Source organism: Leucoraja erinacea, chromosome 2 (genome assembly GCF_028641065.1).
Source record: "Leucoraja erinacea ecotype New England chromosome 2, Leri_hhj_1, whole genome shotgun sequence".
NCBI classification, from domain to species: Eukaryota; Metazoa; Chordata; class Chondrichthyes; order Rajiformes; family Rajidae; genus Leucoraja; species Leucoraja erinaceus.
The window spans coordinates 88,907,725-88,926,049 of NC_073378.1; the positions used below are offsets into that span (position 1 = coordinate 88,907,725).

Here is an 18,325-nt window from a genome sequence, read left to right on the forward strand (position 1 = left end):
ACACAGCTACCAGCCTTGGAGGGCATCTACCACACACGGTGTCTCAGGAAGGCCATCAACATCTACAAAGACTCCTCACACCCTTATAATGGACTGTTCGAACTCCTACCTTCCGGCAGACCTTACAAGGCCTTGTACGCCTGCACCTCCAGACTCAGGAACAGCTTCATCCCCAGAGCTATAGCTGCTCTGAACCAGCCCTGCTGAGTGCCCCCCACCCCCATGAACTGTCTCCCTCAGATGGTCACGTCGCACATCGACACGGCACGGACACATTTGCACTTTAGACTCTTTTACTGTTCTTTTTATAAATCATGTTTCTCGGGGTATCTAAATCTAAATTTTATTAGTTGCTTAAGTTATGACATCGGATGGAAGCTGCATACCAAATCTCGTTGCACATATGTGCAATGACAATAAAATATATTATTGTTATTATTATTATTAGTATTAGTATTATTATTATTGGCTTGTTTAACATTAACACAAATTATCTCCTTCCATTCACAAATTTAAAATGTCCACAGGACACTGTTATATATTGCACTCCTGTGAACTCTCACCAAGAACCTCAAGAGACAAGATAATTCACATGGGAATCAACATATTTCTCTCTTCTTCTTGCAATATGAAAATATTAGCCAGTTGCTAAAGGCTGTATAGTTCAAAGCCTGCAGTAGCAAAATAGTTCCTGAAATATTTGTCCTATATGTGTCATTTTCCAGACGCTTTATCTCATCTATTATTTGTTGCCACCTTTACATTTGAGCAAGCAAAGCTATGGAATTATACAGCTTCAGGTATGAAAACATTTAGAGAGGTAAGGTGATTTAGTAAACAGTCATTAGGATGCTTTGAGCTTGGGTTTTAAAAGCCTGAAAATCATAGTAGAGGGGGCTGAGGGAGATCAGTAGTTCCTTATTACTGATGCTGGAAAGAATGAACTAGACTGATGCGTTTTGCTTCTGTTGCACAAGGGTGAATACAGGCCTGACCCTAACATTGGATGAAGATAAATGTTCATAATTTAACGCTGGCCCCACCATTGTATTACAAGTAATTGCATAGGGTGCACATCTCAGAAACAGCCATTGAGTATTTATGCTGTCCTCCAGCTTTTTTCAATTAATTCTATCAATACAAATACAAAGGAATACAAAGGACATTTATTATCATATACACCAATTGGTGTAGTGAAATTTGACTTGCCATTGCAGCACACAAATAAAGATAAGACACAACATTAAAGAATTTAACAATAAACATAAAAACATCCCCCCACAATGGTTCCCACTGTGAGGGAAGGCACAAAGTCTAGTCCCCATCCCCTTGTCCACCCATAGTCGGGCCTATTGAGGCCTCCGCAGTCGCCTTTACGGAGGCCCGATGTTTCAGGCTATTCTCGCCGGATGATGGGAGAATCCTCACACCGGCATCGGGAGAATCCTGACAGCGGCATGGGAAACCTGGAACGGCCGCTTCTGTACCGGAGACCGCGGCTTCCAAAGCCAACAGGCTGCGCTGGACGGAACTCCACCACTGGCGATCTCGGCGAGAGATCCCAGGCTCCCGATGTTAAAGTCCGCCCGCGGCTGGCCGCTCCACAAACCCGCAGCTCCGCGATGTTCACCTGTGGTCTCAGCATTCCGGAGCTCCAGCACGGCGACCCGGGCAAGGCATCGCCCGCTCCGCGATAGCGCTCCAGCGCTGTGCCTCCGCCTCCGCCGAGGTTCTGGCCGGTCCCCGCAGGAAACGCCGCTCCAGACCCGTTGGTAGGCCGCGAGGACGGGTCGAAGATGCTGCCCGGAGAAAAGCCGCCTCTCCGACCAGGTAGGGACCAGGAAAAGCAGTTTCCCCCTTCCCCCCACCCCCCACATAAAAAAGAATAGACCTCCAAACTAAACACTTTTTAACACACTAAAAATAAAAGAAAGAAGTGAAAAGACAGACAGCTGCAGGCTGGGAAGCCATACCCAACTGGATGACACCCCCGTCCAGGAATAGCATCCTCTATTCCTTTCCATTACATGTCTATCTTCCCCATACGTCCACCTCCACTATCTGTGTCATGGGTAGAAAGTTCCACATTCGCTGGGTAAACTCCCCATTGGCCTCTTGCTGACTCTGCACCATTGCTCTTAGTTTTACACTTCTTCACTTGCTTCCTACAAGTGGGTGGTTTTGGAAATAGATGGCAGTGGAGTGAAATGTATTCAATGGTGACAACATGCCATAGATTCAATGCCAAACCACCAGCGTTTACATTAAACCAAGTGCATGCAAGAAACTTTGTTGGGGAAGGCAGGTTGGCAACTTTACTAAGAACAGTATTAACAACAGTTAGTAACTTAACTGGGTGTACGCAGGTTTCTCCGCTTCCTGAACTTGCCAGTGAAACTGAGATGAAAGAGCTTTGTGGTAGCAAGTGCTGCAGTAACACAGTTGCTTTCTTCAGTGGCTCTGCAAAAACGGTTTCTCTGCAGTAAATGTACCAGTGGATATTCAACAAAATCTTGGAATAAGCTTTGTTAGAGTTGGAGCAATGGTTGTGAATTTTATTTTTGTACTAATCCTTTGGGTTTTCTAGTATCATATCAATGTGGGTACCATTTCTGCTGCAAAGTTGTGGGATCTTGAGGTTCAATGAGAATAACAATAGGTGCTCCTCACATCCTTGCTGCTATACAAGAGTGAGGGACTCAACAGAAAAATGCAGCTCAAAGAGACAACACACCAGGGATAAGATTTATCAATGTGCCAGATATCGATCACTCCAGAGGCTCAAGATGTCAAGATGAGAGCCATAGATAGGGTAGACAGTTTGAATGTTTTTCCCGAGATGGAAACATCAAATACCAGAGGGCACAGCTTTAAGGTGAGAGGGGCAAAGTTTAAAGGAGTCGCGCAGGGCAACTTTTTTTACACAGAGGGTAGTGAGTGCCTGGAAAGTGATGCCAGAGTTGGTGGGCGAGGCAGATATGATAGTGGCATTTAATAGACTTTTGGATAGGCACATGGGTAGGTAGAAATGACATGGTCTTGGCATCATGTTCGGCACAGATATTGAGGGCTGAAGTGCTTGTTCTTGTGCGAGAGGGGAAAGATTTAGAAGTGATCTGAGGGGCAACCTCTTCACGCAGAGGGTGGTGGGGATATGGAACAAGCTGCCAGAGGAAGTGGTTGACACGTGTATAATAGCAACATTTAAAAGACATTTTGACAGGTACATAGATGGAAAAGGTTTAGAGGGATGCGGGCCAAATATAGGCAAATGGGCATCTTGATTGGCATGGCCAGCTGGACTGAAGGGCTATTTTCATGCTACATTAATCTATGATTTGATGATTCTATTAATGTAATTAATGACATCCTATGTGACTGTAATAATGACAATCCATCCCTCCCCATCTTTCGTGACACATGCTTTGACACAATTTCAGTGCTACTTTGCCAGTGCCCAGAATATTCTGGTCCTGTTCTTCATAATCCAGTGATATTACGGAGTGACTTTCAATTGTTTTGCTTTCTAAACCTATCACATAAAATCTTGTGAATACCAATGATCTTTGGCCCCCTCCTCTTTCCTATCTACATGTTGGCCTTTGACAATATCGTGCAAAAATGCAATACCCTGTACAATCTTCACTACACTCAATTTATCCCCTACACAAACTCACTTGACCCATCCACTGTCTCTCACTGCTGAACTATTTGTCCAATTCACAATGCTATATGAGCAGAAATTTCTGACGATTAAATTTCATAAAGAGCAAACCCATTGTCCACGTTCCAAACTCAGTTCTCCAGCTATCAAGTTTCTCCTTGGCATCTGTCTTAAAATGAGCTAAACTGCAAAAAACTGGTATGAATTCCATCCCTTCCTCTATCTTGCTTCAACTTAATGCATTTTTACAACAGCAAATCTCCTGTTTCTAGTTTGTACACTTACCTATAAGTCTCCCTTTTTCTACTAGTTGATTTGGAGATTACTTCTATTTATGTGGCAGATTCTTTATTTCTCATTTATCCAAACATTCCATTTCTATCCTCCGATGACTGCTTTTCTGAATGCACAGCAGATAGAGATGGGTGGGCGGCGCGGCCGACATCGCAGCGGCCTCTGCACTCTGCAGTCTGTCTTTTTTTATCCCGTTGAGGGTATAGTTTGTAGTGGGCTTTTAAATGTGTATGTGTGGGGGGCGGGGGGTGGGTGGGGGAAACTTTTAAATCTCTTCCCTGCACGGGGACCTGACCTTTTCCCTGTCGGGTCTCCGTTGTCGTTGGGGCCTAGCACCGTGGAGCGGCCTCCAACCGGAACGACCTGGGGGCTCAAGTCACGGAGCCTGCGGAGCTGCGGACCTACCATCGTGGAGCTGGCCAGCTTCGGAGCGTAGAGAGTTCGGAGCGTGGAGAGCTGCGGTGGCGCGCGGCTGCGACCCGACTCCGGTGGATGGTGACACTGGGAGCTCGCGGGTCCCCGGTGGGAGACTGCTTTGCGGGGCATCGGCAACGGCGACTTCTCCTGCCGGAATTGCGGGGTTGAAAGTGACCTGGAGCAGGGCCTTACATCGCCCAGCGCGGCTTTAAATGGCCGCGGACTTGCTAGCACCCGCCGGGGGCTCCAACATCAAGACCCGGAGCAGGGCCTGACATCGACCGGCGCGGCTTTAAATGGCCGCGGACTTGCTAGCGCCCGCCGGGGGCTTTGACTTTGACATCGGGAGAAGAATGGAGAGCAGGGGAGAGACAAGACTTTGCCTTCCATCACAGTGAGGAGGAGATTCACTGTGATGGATGTTTGTGTAAATTGTGTTGGTGTGTGTCTTGGTTCTTTTCTTGTATGACTGCAGAAACCAAATTTCGTTTGAACCTCATGTGAGGTTCAAATGACAAATAAATGGTATTGTATTATTGTATTGTAAATGCACTCTTTTTCATCACTCTTTCTCTTTAAGTATGTCATACCATACTCCTCCATCTCAGTCATGATTTATCTGTACCCGTCTCCATAATCCAAATGACAGGTAACTTTTTCTAATGTATTATTGGCTTTCATTTCCCATTTTGACCATGTTTAATTTATTTTAATGACTTCTCAAACTACAGCTCAATTTTACCCTCCTGCTTTCTTCTGTTTCAATGCAAAGTATGTTTTCTCATAGTTGGTGGATGCTATACTTCCTTTTCATTTTACACTATCTTATTATTTTATGGTCAGGTCCAAGTAATTCACTCTTTTGAGAATCCCTGCATCCAACTCTTCCCTCTACATTCCACATCCTGCCTTTCTTGTTGAAGCCTTTATGATCTCCCTATCTGACTTTCTCATGTCAACAAGGACACCTGCTGCAGAAACCTAACTATATATTACTAAAAGTCTGTTCTTGACCGGTTTTGGCCATCTGTGCTGCGATTTCCGAGAGAACGCCGCCACCTACGGCTGCCATTTTTGGCCACCTCGCTCAGAGCCCCCCTCCGCCGTATGTGTGCCGAGGATTTTTCCCGTCGATGAAAAATGACAGAGATATTAATGATTTTACAAAATTCCCCATTCTCTCTGCTGCCCCTGCTGGCGGCTGGGGGGAGGGACTATAAAACTAGGAAGTGGTGTGCCTCAATCAGCATCTGCAAGCTGGAGGAAGGCAGAGGGTCACATTTCTCTGAGCTGTGAATAACACTGAACACATGTCTATTCAAATGTAAGTGCCCTTAGTGGTTCTAAAACGCTTGCAGAATGTGTCTATTGGTTCTAAAATGTCTATTGGTTCTAAAATGTTTGCAAAAAGTGTCTCTTTTGGTTCTACAATGCTTGCAGAATGTGTCTTTTTTAGTTCTAAAATGCTTTTTAGGTTCTCCCCCTCCCCCCCCCCTTTCCTCTCCCCCCCCTCCCCCCCCCCCCCCCCCCCCCCCTCCCCCCCCCCCCCCCTCCTCCTCCCCTCCCCCCCCTCTACTCCCCCCCCTCTCCTCTCCCCCCCCTCTCCCCCTCTCTCTCCCCCCTTTCCCCCAACGGGCCTGTACTTGGTCTAGTTTATTGACTATAGCTGCACCTTCAGGGCCTGCCCCACTTGGGCGTCATTAGCGCGTCACGCAGGTGGCGCGTGAGGATTTTGAGAATCCCCAAATCCTGGGGCGCTGCGCACTACCGCGCATCACTGGCTATGCCAACACATCTCACCACGCGCCATGCGCATGTAATGCACGCCATGCGCGCCTCGTGCATCGTGACGCGTAAATGATGTTGCGTAAATGACGTGCAAATAACGCCCAAGTGGGACAGGCCCTCAACATCATAATCCCACCCAAACCCATCTCAAAATTACTGGTCAGCAACTTACTCTGCCACTAGATCCTTGACTTTCTAACCCACAAATCACACTCAGTGAGGATAGGTAACAATTCCTCCACAATTATTCTCAACACCCATGCCCTGCAAGTGATTGCATTCTCAGTCTCCTATTATACTATCAAGCATGATTATAGACAATAGACAATAGACAATAGGTGCAGGAGTAGGCCATTCGACCCTTCGAGCCAGCACCGCCATTCAATGTGATCATTGCTGATCATCCCCAATCAGTACCCCGTTCCTGCCTTCTCCTCATATCCCCTGACTCTGCTATTTTTAAGTGCCCTATCTAGCTCTCTCTTGAAAGCATCCAAATACAATTATGTGGCCAAATTATGTGGCTTAACGCCATCTACAAGTTTGCAGATTACACCACCGTTCAGCATGTCTCCAGTGACTCTTACAAGATTTTACAGATGCACCATAGAAAGAATGCTGTCAAGTTGCATCGCAACTTGGTTGGAGAATAGTTTTGCACAAGGCTGCAAGAAATTGCAGAGAGGTATGGATGTGGCCCAGTCCAACACACAGACCATACTCCCTAACATTGACTCTGTCTACACTTCATGCTTCTTTGGGAAAGCAGCCAAAATAATCAAACACCCTTCCCACCCCAGTCTTTCCTTCTTCTCCCTGCTCCGATCAGGTGGAAGATGCAGAAGCTTGAAAGCGCAAACCACCAGACTCAGGAACGGCAATGTAGTCAACTAAATGTAACTAACACTTCAATACTGGGGACGTTGGCCTGGGTGAGGACTTAATGTTGGTTCATTTGCAGTTGGAGTGAATTTGGAGCAGTTTGCAGTACTATTTTATAGTCGCCTTAAGGTGCCTGATTTAGACGTATTTCTGAAGGCAAGGAACAGTGTTACATGGTAGACAGAGTGTTTTGTTCCAGTTCTGAGGGTGTGCGTACTTTGTTACTGAAAGGTAAAAACTTTTCAAAACCTTTGGCTTGTTCCTGTCTTAACACTGGTGCCCGTGCCATGAAAAATAAACCCATTTATTACTATTTTGACAGCTTTGTTTTGCACCAATGCCTATACTTTCTTAGACATTTTCGAAGTCTGTCTGTTCTTCATTAATCTGCAACAATCTGAGGCAGAGCTGGGCAAGGTCTTGCTTTAAATAAACCTAATCCCTCTAGAGCATATTATTTCCTGTGTCTACTCGTGTTATCTATTACAGAATGTACTGTGACAGTTGGATTTATACCCTGCCTTAACAAATTTCACCCTAGCTGCCAGAAGATTTCTCTTATGATACCTAGCTGAATGCTGAAGATTTGTGCAGACCCTGGCTGGAGTATCCAAGGACATCTTCAGTCAGAGGTTCCCATATGCTTCAAAAGGGCATCTAAGGTACTGGTACCCAAGAAAAGAAGGTTGAGCTGCCTTTGTGGCACTTGCATCCACCATGATGAAATGAAGTTCCTCGAGAGGTCGGTTATGTGACAATAAACTTGATGACTCCTGCAACAGGGATATACCCTTTTGAATTTTCATTCGTAGTTACAGAAAACACTGACTTTTTAATTGTAGAATTCTTTATCACTATCATAATTCTAACCTGCACTTTCACACCTATGTTTGGGAGGCTTCTGAACTTTGGTTTGCATTGTGGTAATGCCCCATGGTATTTTTCTTGTGAATTCAGCGAGCTTATGTTTGTGGGGCTAACTTCTCAAGTATATTTCTGCCATGAGCACAATAGAGAATTAAGGGGTGGGGTTAACACATCAAGGGAGTAAATAATGAATAATATTGTTCTTTGCAACTAAACCTGATAAGAAAGATAGACACAAAGTACTGGAGTAACTTGGTGGGTCAGGCAGCATCTCTGAAGAATATGGATAAGTGACATTTCAGATCAGGAACTTTCTTCAGACCTATCCATGTTCTCCAGAGATGCTGCCTGACTGCTGAGTTATTCCAGCACTTAGTGTCTATTTTTGTAAACCAGTATCTGCAGTTTCTTGTTTCTACATTATAAAGAGAAAGCACAACAGATTTAGTGTAGGGTCTTATGTTGCGAGCTCTAGCACTTCTGCACTTTTCTGAAACAATTGTGTTCTGGATGAAACTAAGCAGAAATCTTTCACCTTCCATTGTGCTTTGAAGCAGATCCAATTCACAATCCAATTCAATGATTTTGAGTGGGAGGAACTTTCATTTCGCCCATAAGGTCCCTCAATTTGCAATTCCAAAACTAAGTCTGCCTAAATTTCTCACTGACCAGAGTGCTATATAAAGTAGAAAAATAAAACAATAACCAAAATGACAATTGAACCAGTGTTGAGATTGGACAGAGTAATGACAATGAAACCACACGGGGAGTTGTTGGGTTAGTTAATCAAGGGAGTAAATAATAAGTAATTTGCTTTTCAACTAAACCTAAACACTCATGTAGTCTTTGAGCTTGAAAAAGGCCCTTCGGCCTAATTTGTCCACATAGACCAAATTTTATAAAAGAACTGGTCCCATTTGCCTGTGAATGACCCAGATCACCCTAAACCTTTCCTAGCCATGCACCTGCCTAAATGTGTTTTCACCATAGTCATTGTGCCTGCCTCTACACAGCTTCCTCTGTCAGTTTGTACAATTTACACACAATACTTTATGTGAAGAAATTGCCCCTTTGGAAAGATTTAAAAGAGATCACACAATAGCATATGCTGGAATCAGGATCAGAAACAAATTGCTGGTGGAACCCAGCAAATCAAGCAGCATCTGTGAAGGAAAGGAGCTGCTAACATTTCAGATCAAGACTCTGCATCAGGACATTTGTTGCTTTCTAACTCTGTCTCTCATTTTTAGACACATTGCTCTGTAGCATTTTCCAACCGATGCACCACCATCAGCTGTTTATCTCAACCTCGATTCCCTCTACAACCTTTGCTTGCTTTCAAGTTTTTCTTCTTGTGGTGTCAGTTCTAATTTTTGTAGCTGCCTTCCCTACTTGGCAGTTTTACAAAAGCTGTTTTCCCTTTCACGTGCTTACTGCGGATGCCTTTATTGCTTCAGCAGCTGTGACAAGGAGAAATGAGCAAAAGCAATGAGAACACATCAAAAGGGGATGGGAAAGAAAGAACGCTGCAGAGTTTGAGTTTGTCCAAGTGGTTGAATGGTGCCTTACAGTCACAAAGGTAAACTAGCACTGACCATATCTGTTGCTTTATACTCTATCAATCACAGTGGTCTGACTACTACTTGTTTAAGTACCAAGGAAAGAGAATGGTGCTTAGCTGCCAACCTTGGCATGGTAATAGAATTAAGTCTTTAGAGGCAGAATGAATGAGATGGATTACAAGTCCAATAAAACAGAGCAATGTGTTTATTTTCAAAGAGTAGGAATTATTAAAGCAGCTTATACATTTTTTATACATGAGGGTTGGCAAATTGAAGATGTCAGAGAAGTCAGCACAAGCCCACTGAGTGCTTCAATTTAAAAACTGAAAATATAACTTGGCTTCAGGTGTTTAATTTTATTGATCTGGAGCCAAGCCAACAATCCTCCATCTCAGAAGCCAAAATAAATTTCCCTTCAAATTAAAGAAAGATGGCTTTGAGGCTCCAGTTTGCCTATCTTGGAATATGTACCCCATTTTTAGCATTCGGATCTTCCTTCCAAGAGCTATGTTATAATTATCATCTTTTAACTCGTGAAATCTTTCCAAGCCATTACACAAGAGCAGGACGACCTTTATTTCTCATCAATTTTACTGTAAAACACCGCATGAATTCAAAATCTTTAAACTAGTTTTCATCCACAACTTCCCATACCACAAAAAACGAGTTCAAGTTCTAAGGGCCTTAGCAGCTTTCACTGGAATAAAAATAATAACAAGATGTAACCCTTTTATGCCACACCATGTTTTGAAATTGCTACCTTCTTTTACAAATCCCAGCATGTAGATTTCTTGCACAGAAGACAAATCCCTGGTAGTTGATTAAAATGGAATATTTTTAAAATGGTGCAGAGTAGTAAAAACAATTTAACCTGCACACATGCACAACAGATTAATCAAATATTTTATTTATAGAAGCAGTTGATGCTCAGATGAGTCATTCCCAATCCCATCATATTACAGCTAATTTTATACAAATTCTGTTCATTAATTTAAATCTTACCATGCAAAAGAAAGTGGCAAAAGGATTATGGTGGTAACAAAACAACAAAGAAATTGAGTCGGCCTTTTAAGTTGGTAAAAGGCACAGTCTGTGTCTCACACTAATCAATGGAAACCAGTGTGCATTCAATGCCATATTTTAATGATGACTTTTTAGCTCAGCATATTTATTTCAAATGTCATCTGTTGCAACAGTGAGCAATTTTGGCCTCTAGGGTTTAAAAGTCATGTAAGTTTTCCAGCTTGACTGAAAAAAAAAAAAACTTGTTCCAAATACTAAAGTCTCTTGTGATTCATAAGTGTGCCGACTTTCATATACTAGCCTTTGAGAATTTCTACAGCTGAAGAAGAGAAAATTAAGGGAAGTTAAAGCCATGAGTGATTTAAAGAGGGTCCCTCTAAACTCTCACACAATATACAACTTACACAAGGATCAACTTAAATGAATTTAACCTTGAATTTCAGGAAGTGTACGTTTCTGCATCCTCCACATCCCAGCTCTTTCACACCTGACAGTATCTTCAACTAATTTTATTTAGAATTAAAATGGAGCAATGTTTGACCTTTAGGAAACTGGTGATGAAGGGCCTTCAATCTGAAATATTAACTCTTTCTAAAGATGCTGCCTGACCCGCTGAGTATTTCCAACATTTTCTGTCTTTATTTCATATTTCTAATATCTGCGCAGTTTTTCTGGTCTCCATTTAATATTGATTCTGGTGCCGATGTAACATATGACCAGATTTTCCTTCCTGATATTCGCATGTGGAGTGAGGTGGTAGTTGCTGACGATTTTCTGTCACACAGTCAAATTATCCACAGTCTCTTTAGTTCTTAAAAAGTCTCTTACCAGAGAAAATATTGAAAAAGAAGCTGTCACAGTGAGATTATTTCAAAGTAATAGGTCGCGAAGTGCTATCTAAATGGCTCAATCACGAGAAATTCAAAATCCTCTTCATCAGGCCTTTAATAGCCAATGAACATTCATGAAAACATGTTTAAGAAGGAACTGCAAATGCTGGAAAATCGAAGACAAAAATGCTGGAGAAACTCAGCGGGTGAGGCAGCACCTATGGAGCGAAGGAAATAGGCAACGTTTTGGGCCGAAACCCTTCTACAGACATGAAAACATGTTCATTTTGGGCTGTAGGCACCCTTAATTGCTTTTGAGCATGAAAGCTGGAATGTCTAAATCTTGCAATATTACAGCATGGGCCTTTTCACCGAGTAATGATGGCTGTATACATATTATAATTATTCATATGTACCACAAACAACAATGGCACTGCCAATATGGATTGCATAATTGATTCTGCTTCTCTTTCCATTGGACCAGTTACAATTTATCATATAATTTATCAAAATACAGACTGTTAGAAAACTGTGGTTAGTGCACAGTCAAATTTTGTCACTTGTAATTTATCAACATATGCATCAATGCAGTTTGTAGGCAAATAACTGGTAGGCAAAGCTTGTAGAATGGGGTTGGTGAGCAATTTCAATGTTTAATGACAAGTGGCACTCTAGTTAATAATCTTTCTGTTTTCAAAGTAAATAATACTATAACCAGATTTTTATGGTCATAGCAACTGAAATAGATATAAATTAGTTGTTAGCATTTTTACTTCTGAGCTGTGAGTGTGAATTTAAAATCTAAACTAGAATTCAAGCACATAATCTAGGTACATCATCTACATCTATTGTGATTTGCCTGTTTAAACGTTGATGCTGTAATGTAAAGACTGCAATGTTGCCATTCTGAAAGGACCAAATCAGTGGCTCAATCGCACTTTTTATCTCAACTTACTTTGTGACCACTTTTTATACTGACAATATTATTTTGATTTTAATATGGCTAAGCTATATAAAAATTGTTCTGCCTCACCAGTTGATCTCTCAAACAATTGAAGACAATATTACAGTGGAAGAATACTTCCCAGGAGGCAGCATGCATGAAACAGTAAACAATAATCTATTAAAAAAAATCAATGTAATGATGTGATATTTAAAGTCACTGAAAGAATAATTGAAATTAAAAAGTAAATTTGTAAAATAAAATACACAAAAGGACATAGTGAGTTGCCCTGTTTTTTTCTGCACAAAGTCACAAGTGAGTCATAAGTTAACATTCTCATAAATAAGAGTCCTTGTTTGTTCCACATTTAAATATAGAATACATGGTGTGTTTGGCAGTGGGCTTGAGTATTGCACTCTGACCTATGAGTCCAGGATTCAAGTTTACCTCAGAGTGGAAAATCTTTTCTGCCTTTAGCATAAGTGTTCCATCAAGAAAAGCAGACTGTCAGATTTCAAGCCAAATACCAGTAAACCCACAGAACCAACTGGCACAAAAATGATAACCACACTCAAAACAACACAAAATAAACAGGACTTTGTGCTGCAACAGGCTCTGGCATTACTAACCTAAAAACCCTTGATGTTAACACTGGATGGCAAGATTTGGAAAGTTTTCTCAGAATGATGAGCATCTTTCCCACCCCTTTAAAACACAAGAACGTAGATGTATGCAATGCCAATGTAATTACAGATGTCTGGTGCTCCCATAATGAAATTTCAATTTAAACATGACTAGGACTACAATTAATCACCAATGTAAATTTTCTGAATGTATATAAGTGAGTCAAATTGAAGTTTCAACTCACTTGGAATCAGCAGGTCTCTGCCAAAACTCCTTTCAGAACCTCCTTTGTGGTACTGTGATGTCATGCCGCCAGCTTCCTGCTGTACGCTAGCTGAAATAGCGGGAATCAATACTTCAAGTACAGAACTTTTTTAAGCACTTATAAAAGTGGTACCAAACCAAGAGTATTCATATGATGACTTTAAAAAAAAAATCAACATTAACATGGAATTCCACTCAGATGTCTCACAACTAAAATTGATGCTATGGTAATTTGCTACATTTACATGGTTTCTGTAAAAACACAAAGACAACTTAAATCACGGGGCCCAATGTTCTGAGTGCAACTGTCTCATGGGATGATAAACAGTGTACAATGTTGGTTTATGTGATGCTATTGTATTCATCAACTTACCTAACCTTGTGTAAAAAGAACATTCATATTTAAGATACCGCATACTTTATATTTGGGAATCTAGGAAAGAGCATGGCCTATATATTGTTCCACTCACTAAACGTCTACAGGATGATGTACTGGGGACCAGGCTGTGTTGTTGACCTCCTCTATCAATATTCTATTGCACATCTTTCATCTGCCATGATGGAGTATCTCAGGTGGGTCTTGGTATGCTGATTCATAGAGAGCTTGGGCAGGGGGCAGGGTATGACAGTGGGGGTGCTTTCTGATTAAGTGAGATCATATGGCAGGAGCTGAGAAGAAGGGTTGAAGAAGGGGAAGAAGCAAGACCATGGTTGGTTGGTTGGTGGAATGGAGGTTAGCAGTTGCAATTGGTTGAGGATGTGTTAAGGTCGCCCTTGGTTGATGGTGGGAGTCAGTGTTTTAATTAGGTTGCAAATTGGATTTGGGGACCCAAAAGACAGTCGCAAGTCACTGGAGGGGAAAGGCTTCTTGTGGGAATGAGAAGCAAACAGAATCCCATGGGAGGATTCAAACAGATACAGACGCTTTATGTTAAAATAAAGCGTCTTGATGACTTGTGAAGGATTGTTTCGGCATCAGTGGCCTATATAGTTCCTCAGACAGGATCTGAATAAAAACATCTCACAACAGAGGCTCATTGTGAAAGTGCGATCCAATTAACCTCACTCTCCTGTTCTTCTCCTAAAAATCTTTTACATACTTATTCATTTCCATTTTGAGATGTTGTTATTTAAAGTGAAGATTCAATTCCAGATTATAACAATAGGTTGCATTAACAACCATGCTCTTCATTTGGCATAATTATGTTAATTAACATTCTTTATTTGTATTGGTATTTTGGCTACCTTAAATCTGTGTACTCCTGCCAGTTTCTCCCTATCGACTGCATTAATTTGGAAGGCTTTTATTGAGTCTCCTTAAATGTCTCTCCTCTGAGACAATCCCAGCTGTCTCAGTGAAAAGTCATCAACCTGAAACATTAACCCTACTTCTTTGTCTACAGATAATGCCTGGCCTTCTGAGAGTTTCCCAATATCTTCCAATTTCTCCGTTTAATGGAAAACTCCCAGATTCTCCATTCTCTCCATAAAAATCATTCTGTTCGTTCCTGTTACTTTTCTGGTAAATCTCCAGTGCTTGACATTGTTTAAGTATAAAACATTTTGTGACATCTTGTAGCTGCAACATGTTAGTAGAGAAATGCAAATTCCTTCTTGTCAATTTTTCCATTATCTTTACTGTGGTTAAGACACGAGACAAATAAACTGAAAAATAATGCCTCAAGAAATTAAAATAAGATCTTGAGAAGCAAATGATGAATTTCAAATCATCTAAAGATCTCAAAAAAACATTATTATGTTGATTTCTATTCCATTTTTTTTCTTCCTTTCAACTCTTAACTTGCACAGTAACAGCAATATTTTGAAGATGAACAGGATCTTGAAACTGGCCAATCCCACTTTTTTCGAATGGAATAAACATACTGGGAGATTGCATAGTGTTTGCGAGATCTAGATCTCCAAACACAAAGATTAATTATTCTCTTCCTGCCATTCAACTTTCTTGTAAAATTCCTGAAGTGCATCTTGCAGATCCTAGTCATTTGCAAAGTTCTCCATTGAATGTTAATTAACAAAATTATGCCAATTACTGTATGTGCTCTAATATATTTATGACTGTGTTATTGCATAGTGCTTTTTAAAATGAGTTAAATGGCATACTGACTTCAAGTGACCTGAAAACATTTTTCACTTTTCAACTGAGAAAGTAAAACTCCAATTAATATTGGTCTTAAATGCTTTAGTCACCTCTAGGTTGGATTTATTTGTGGTGAATGACTTGTTTTCATTTTAACAGAGAAGGAATTATTTTAAACATAACATGGAAAAAAAAGCTATCACATCATAAACAAATGGCAAGTCTATTGTGAAATATTATAATAATTATAAGTATTATAAATTATGCTAGGATTCATGGAACTTATATGTTTAATCGTCATCTCATAACAGTGTTAATTTATTTTCCAAATATTGTATCCTAATTTGTGTATATATATATATTGGCAGATCCTGCTTTCCTTCAATTTCAGTGAAAGTAGCACTAGATCTTACAGACCAAAATGTAGACAGAACCACTAAAATATATTGTATTTAATACGTTGGATTTGGAAGTGTACATCAAAAGAAAGTATGGTTTATAATATTTTTAATTTAATCACACACAATTCACTACATTGGACCATGAAAAAAAGGATAGATTTTTCAAATAATTCAAATAATGCTCCTTGTAACGGGCATCGGTAACGTTGCATACATTTTATATATTGGGACTAAAACAAAAATAAGGTTTGACCTATGTATACAACTTTAAAACATTTATTCGGGGTTGCACAATTACCATGTGTGGGCTACTTCACTTCCATGCCCAAGAGAATGGTAGCAGCAATGTCAAAAAATCATGGTTAAACTTTGATTAAATTATTTTAATATTTATCTCATGCGATATAATTAATACTAACATGCCTGAGTAAACATTTGGACATAAAAACTGGCTTTGCTTGAGAGGCATATTAAATATAAAATGTGTTTAAGTATTTCCAATATCCTAAACAGGAAATGGGATTTCATGAATTTAGATCAACAATCTTACTGCATGGCATGTATATGTCCTGTGAAGTTCAATGAATCTACAGTCTAGCATTAAAAATGATTTGGAATAATCTTCATTAGTAGCAGCTTGTGTGGTATTTAATCAAATTCCCCAAATCTGTTGAAAAGCATCTGGTACTGGAGCTCTGATTATGAATGGTTGATAGTTATGTATTGTGCTAATCTCACACTGCTGTCCATTTTCTGCCTGCTACTGCGCTGGCATCCATCCTTGAACAATAAGCACTTTAACACAAGCTGGCTATCCATCAAAGAATACTCTATCACCGATCTGATTTAGTAGCAGGATAGATTATTATGGATGCCGGTTTCCAGGAAATGATCATTCCTGTGAAAAAGAGATATTTTTAACCCCTAATGTTCATAAGCTGTATTTTAAACCGTTGAAGAACAATATGAAAACAAGATTCCCTTTTCAAACTGGATAACTACTCATGGATAAAGGCAGTCAAACCTTTTCTCCCTTTGCCAATTAACTTATCATTATTAATATTGTTTTATATTCCATTGCTGTGGGAATGCAATTCCAATTCATAAGCTAAATGAAAATTCAATGTGCCAATGGATTACCAACTGATCTATTCTTTCTATCAGCTCCCCATCAGCTTTTACAGCACAAGATCGGCCTCAAACAATGCAAGCAAGGCACTCCACCATCCCCAGAATGCTTCCACATTTATCAAACAATTTATTAGTCACAAAAAATTGGGAGCTGCATAAATTTGAAGTGTTGCATCAACTTAAGGTGTTTTCTTGCCTGGGAGTGCTAAATTTACTTTAATGCAGTTTTAATATATGAAACAGAATTCTGCATTCAGACCAGAAGCACAGATCAAAACATACATCAAATAAACTATCTTATATAGATGGGATTAAGAATTTATGCACACATAAAGTATGTGCTGTTATTACTGAGAGACCATCCTTCATTAAAATTTAGAACTAGACATTACATAGTTCCCTCTAAAATGCATCAGCATTGGGACCATATTTTATACTGTGTATTAAATGATATTCCACTGGCATTCCACTCGCATCCATTAGACATGGCTCTATCTTGAAGACAGCTGGTGTATGACATTAGCTCAGGCCAGGCTATAGAGCAGAGGGATCTTTGAGTGTAGGTGCATGGTTCCTTGAAGGTGGATAGGATGGTCAAAAAGGCTTTTGGCACATCAGCACATCAGTCAGTATTGAATATAGAAGTTGGGAGGTCATGTTGCAGTTGTACTAGACGTTGGCGAGGCGGCATTGAGAGTATTGGCTTCAGTTCTGGGCTGCATTTTATAGGAAAGATGTTGTCCAGCTGGAAAGGGCACCGATAAGATTTACGAGGATGTTGCCAGGACTAAAGGGTTTGAGCTATACGGAGAGGTTGAGTAGGCTGGGACTCTATTCCTAGGTGTATGAGGGGTGATCTTATAGAGGTGTATAAAATCATGAGAGGAATAGATCGGGTAGATGCACAGAGTATTTAGTCCAGAGTAGGTGAATTGAGGACACAAGGGCATAGGTCTAAGATAAAGAGGAAAAGATTTTAAAGGAATCTGAGGGCTAACTTTTTCACACAAAAGGTGGTGGGGGTATGGAACATCCTTCCAGAGGAGGTAGTTGAGGCAGGGATTTAAGAAACAGTTAGACAGGTACATGGATATGACAGATATGGAGGGATATGGGCCAAACGTGGGCAGGTGGGATTAGTGTAGCTTGGGACATGTTGGCCGGTGTGGGCAAGTTCGGCTGTTTCCATGCTGTATTGAGAGCAGGGGAGAGAAAAGACTTTGCCTTCCATCACAGTGGGTTCACTGTGATGGATGTTTGTGTGAATTTAATTGTGTGTATGTCTGTAGGACATTGTCTTTGTTTGTATGGCTGTGTAAACAAAATTTCGTTTGAGTCTCACTGGGGCTCAAATGACAATAAATTTGTATTGTATTGTATTGTATTGTATTGTATTGTATTGTGTATTGTATTGTATCACTCTATGACTATAAAGAAAACATATACATATACCCAGTATAAGAGGCAGCAGTCATGGGGTGTGTAAAATGTTGCAAATGTTGATTTGGTATGAACATTTCCACAATGTGGCCAGGAA

The 18,325-nt window shown here is 40.6% G+C and overlaps 1 protein-coding gene across 1 annotated transcript in view; it reads right to left on the bottom strand.

Annotated features, from left to right (window-relative positions):
* The window catches only part of LOC129712275 (retinoic acid receptor beta-like), a 424,460-nt gene that overhangs the window by 80,888 nt on the left and 325,247 nt on the right, over nt 1–18,325 (bottom strand). The window contains 3 exon segments of the mRNA XM_055660575.1: nt 7,141–7,153; nt 10,985–11,038; nt 16,208–16,251. Coding sequence (XP_055516550.1) covers nt 7,141–7,153; nt 10,985–11,038; nt 16,208–16,251 — 111 coding nt within the window.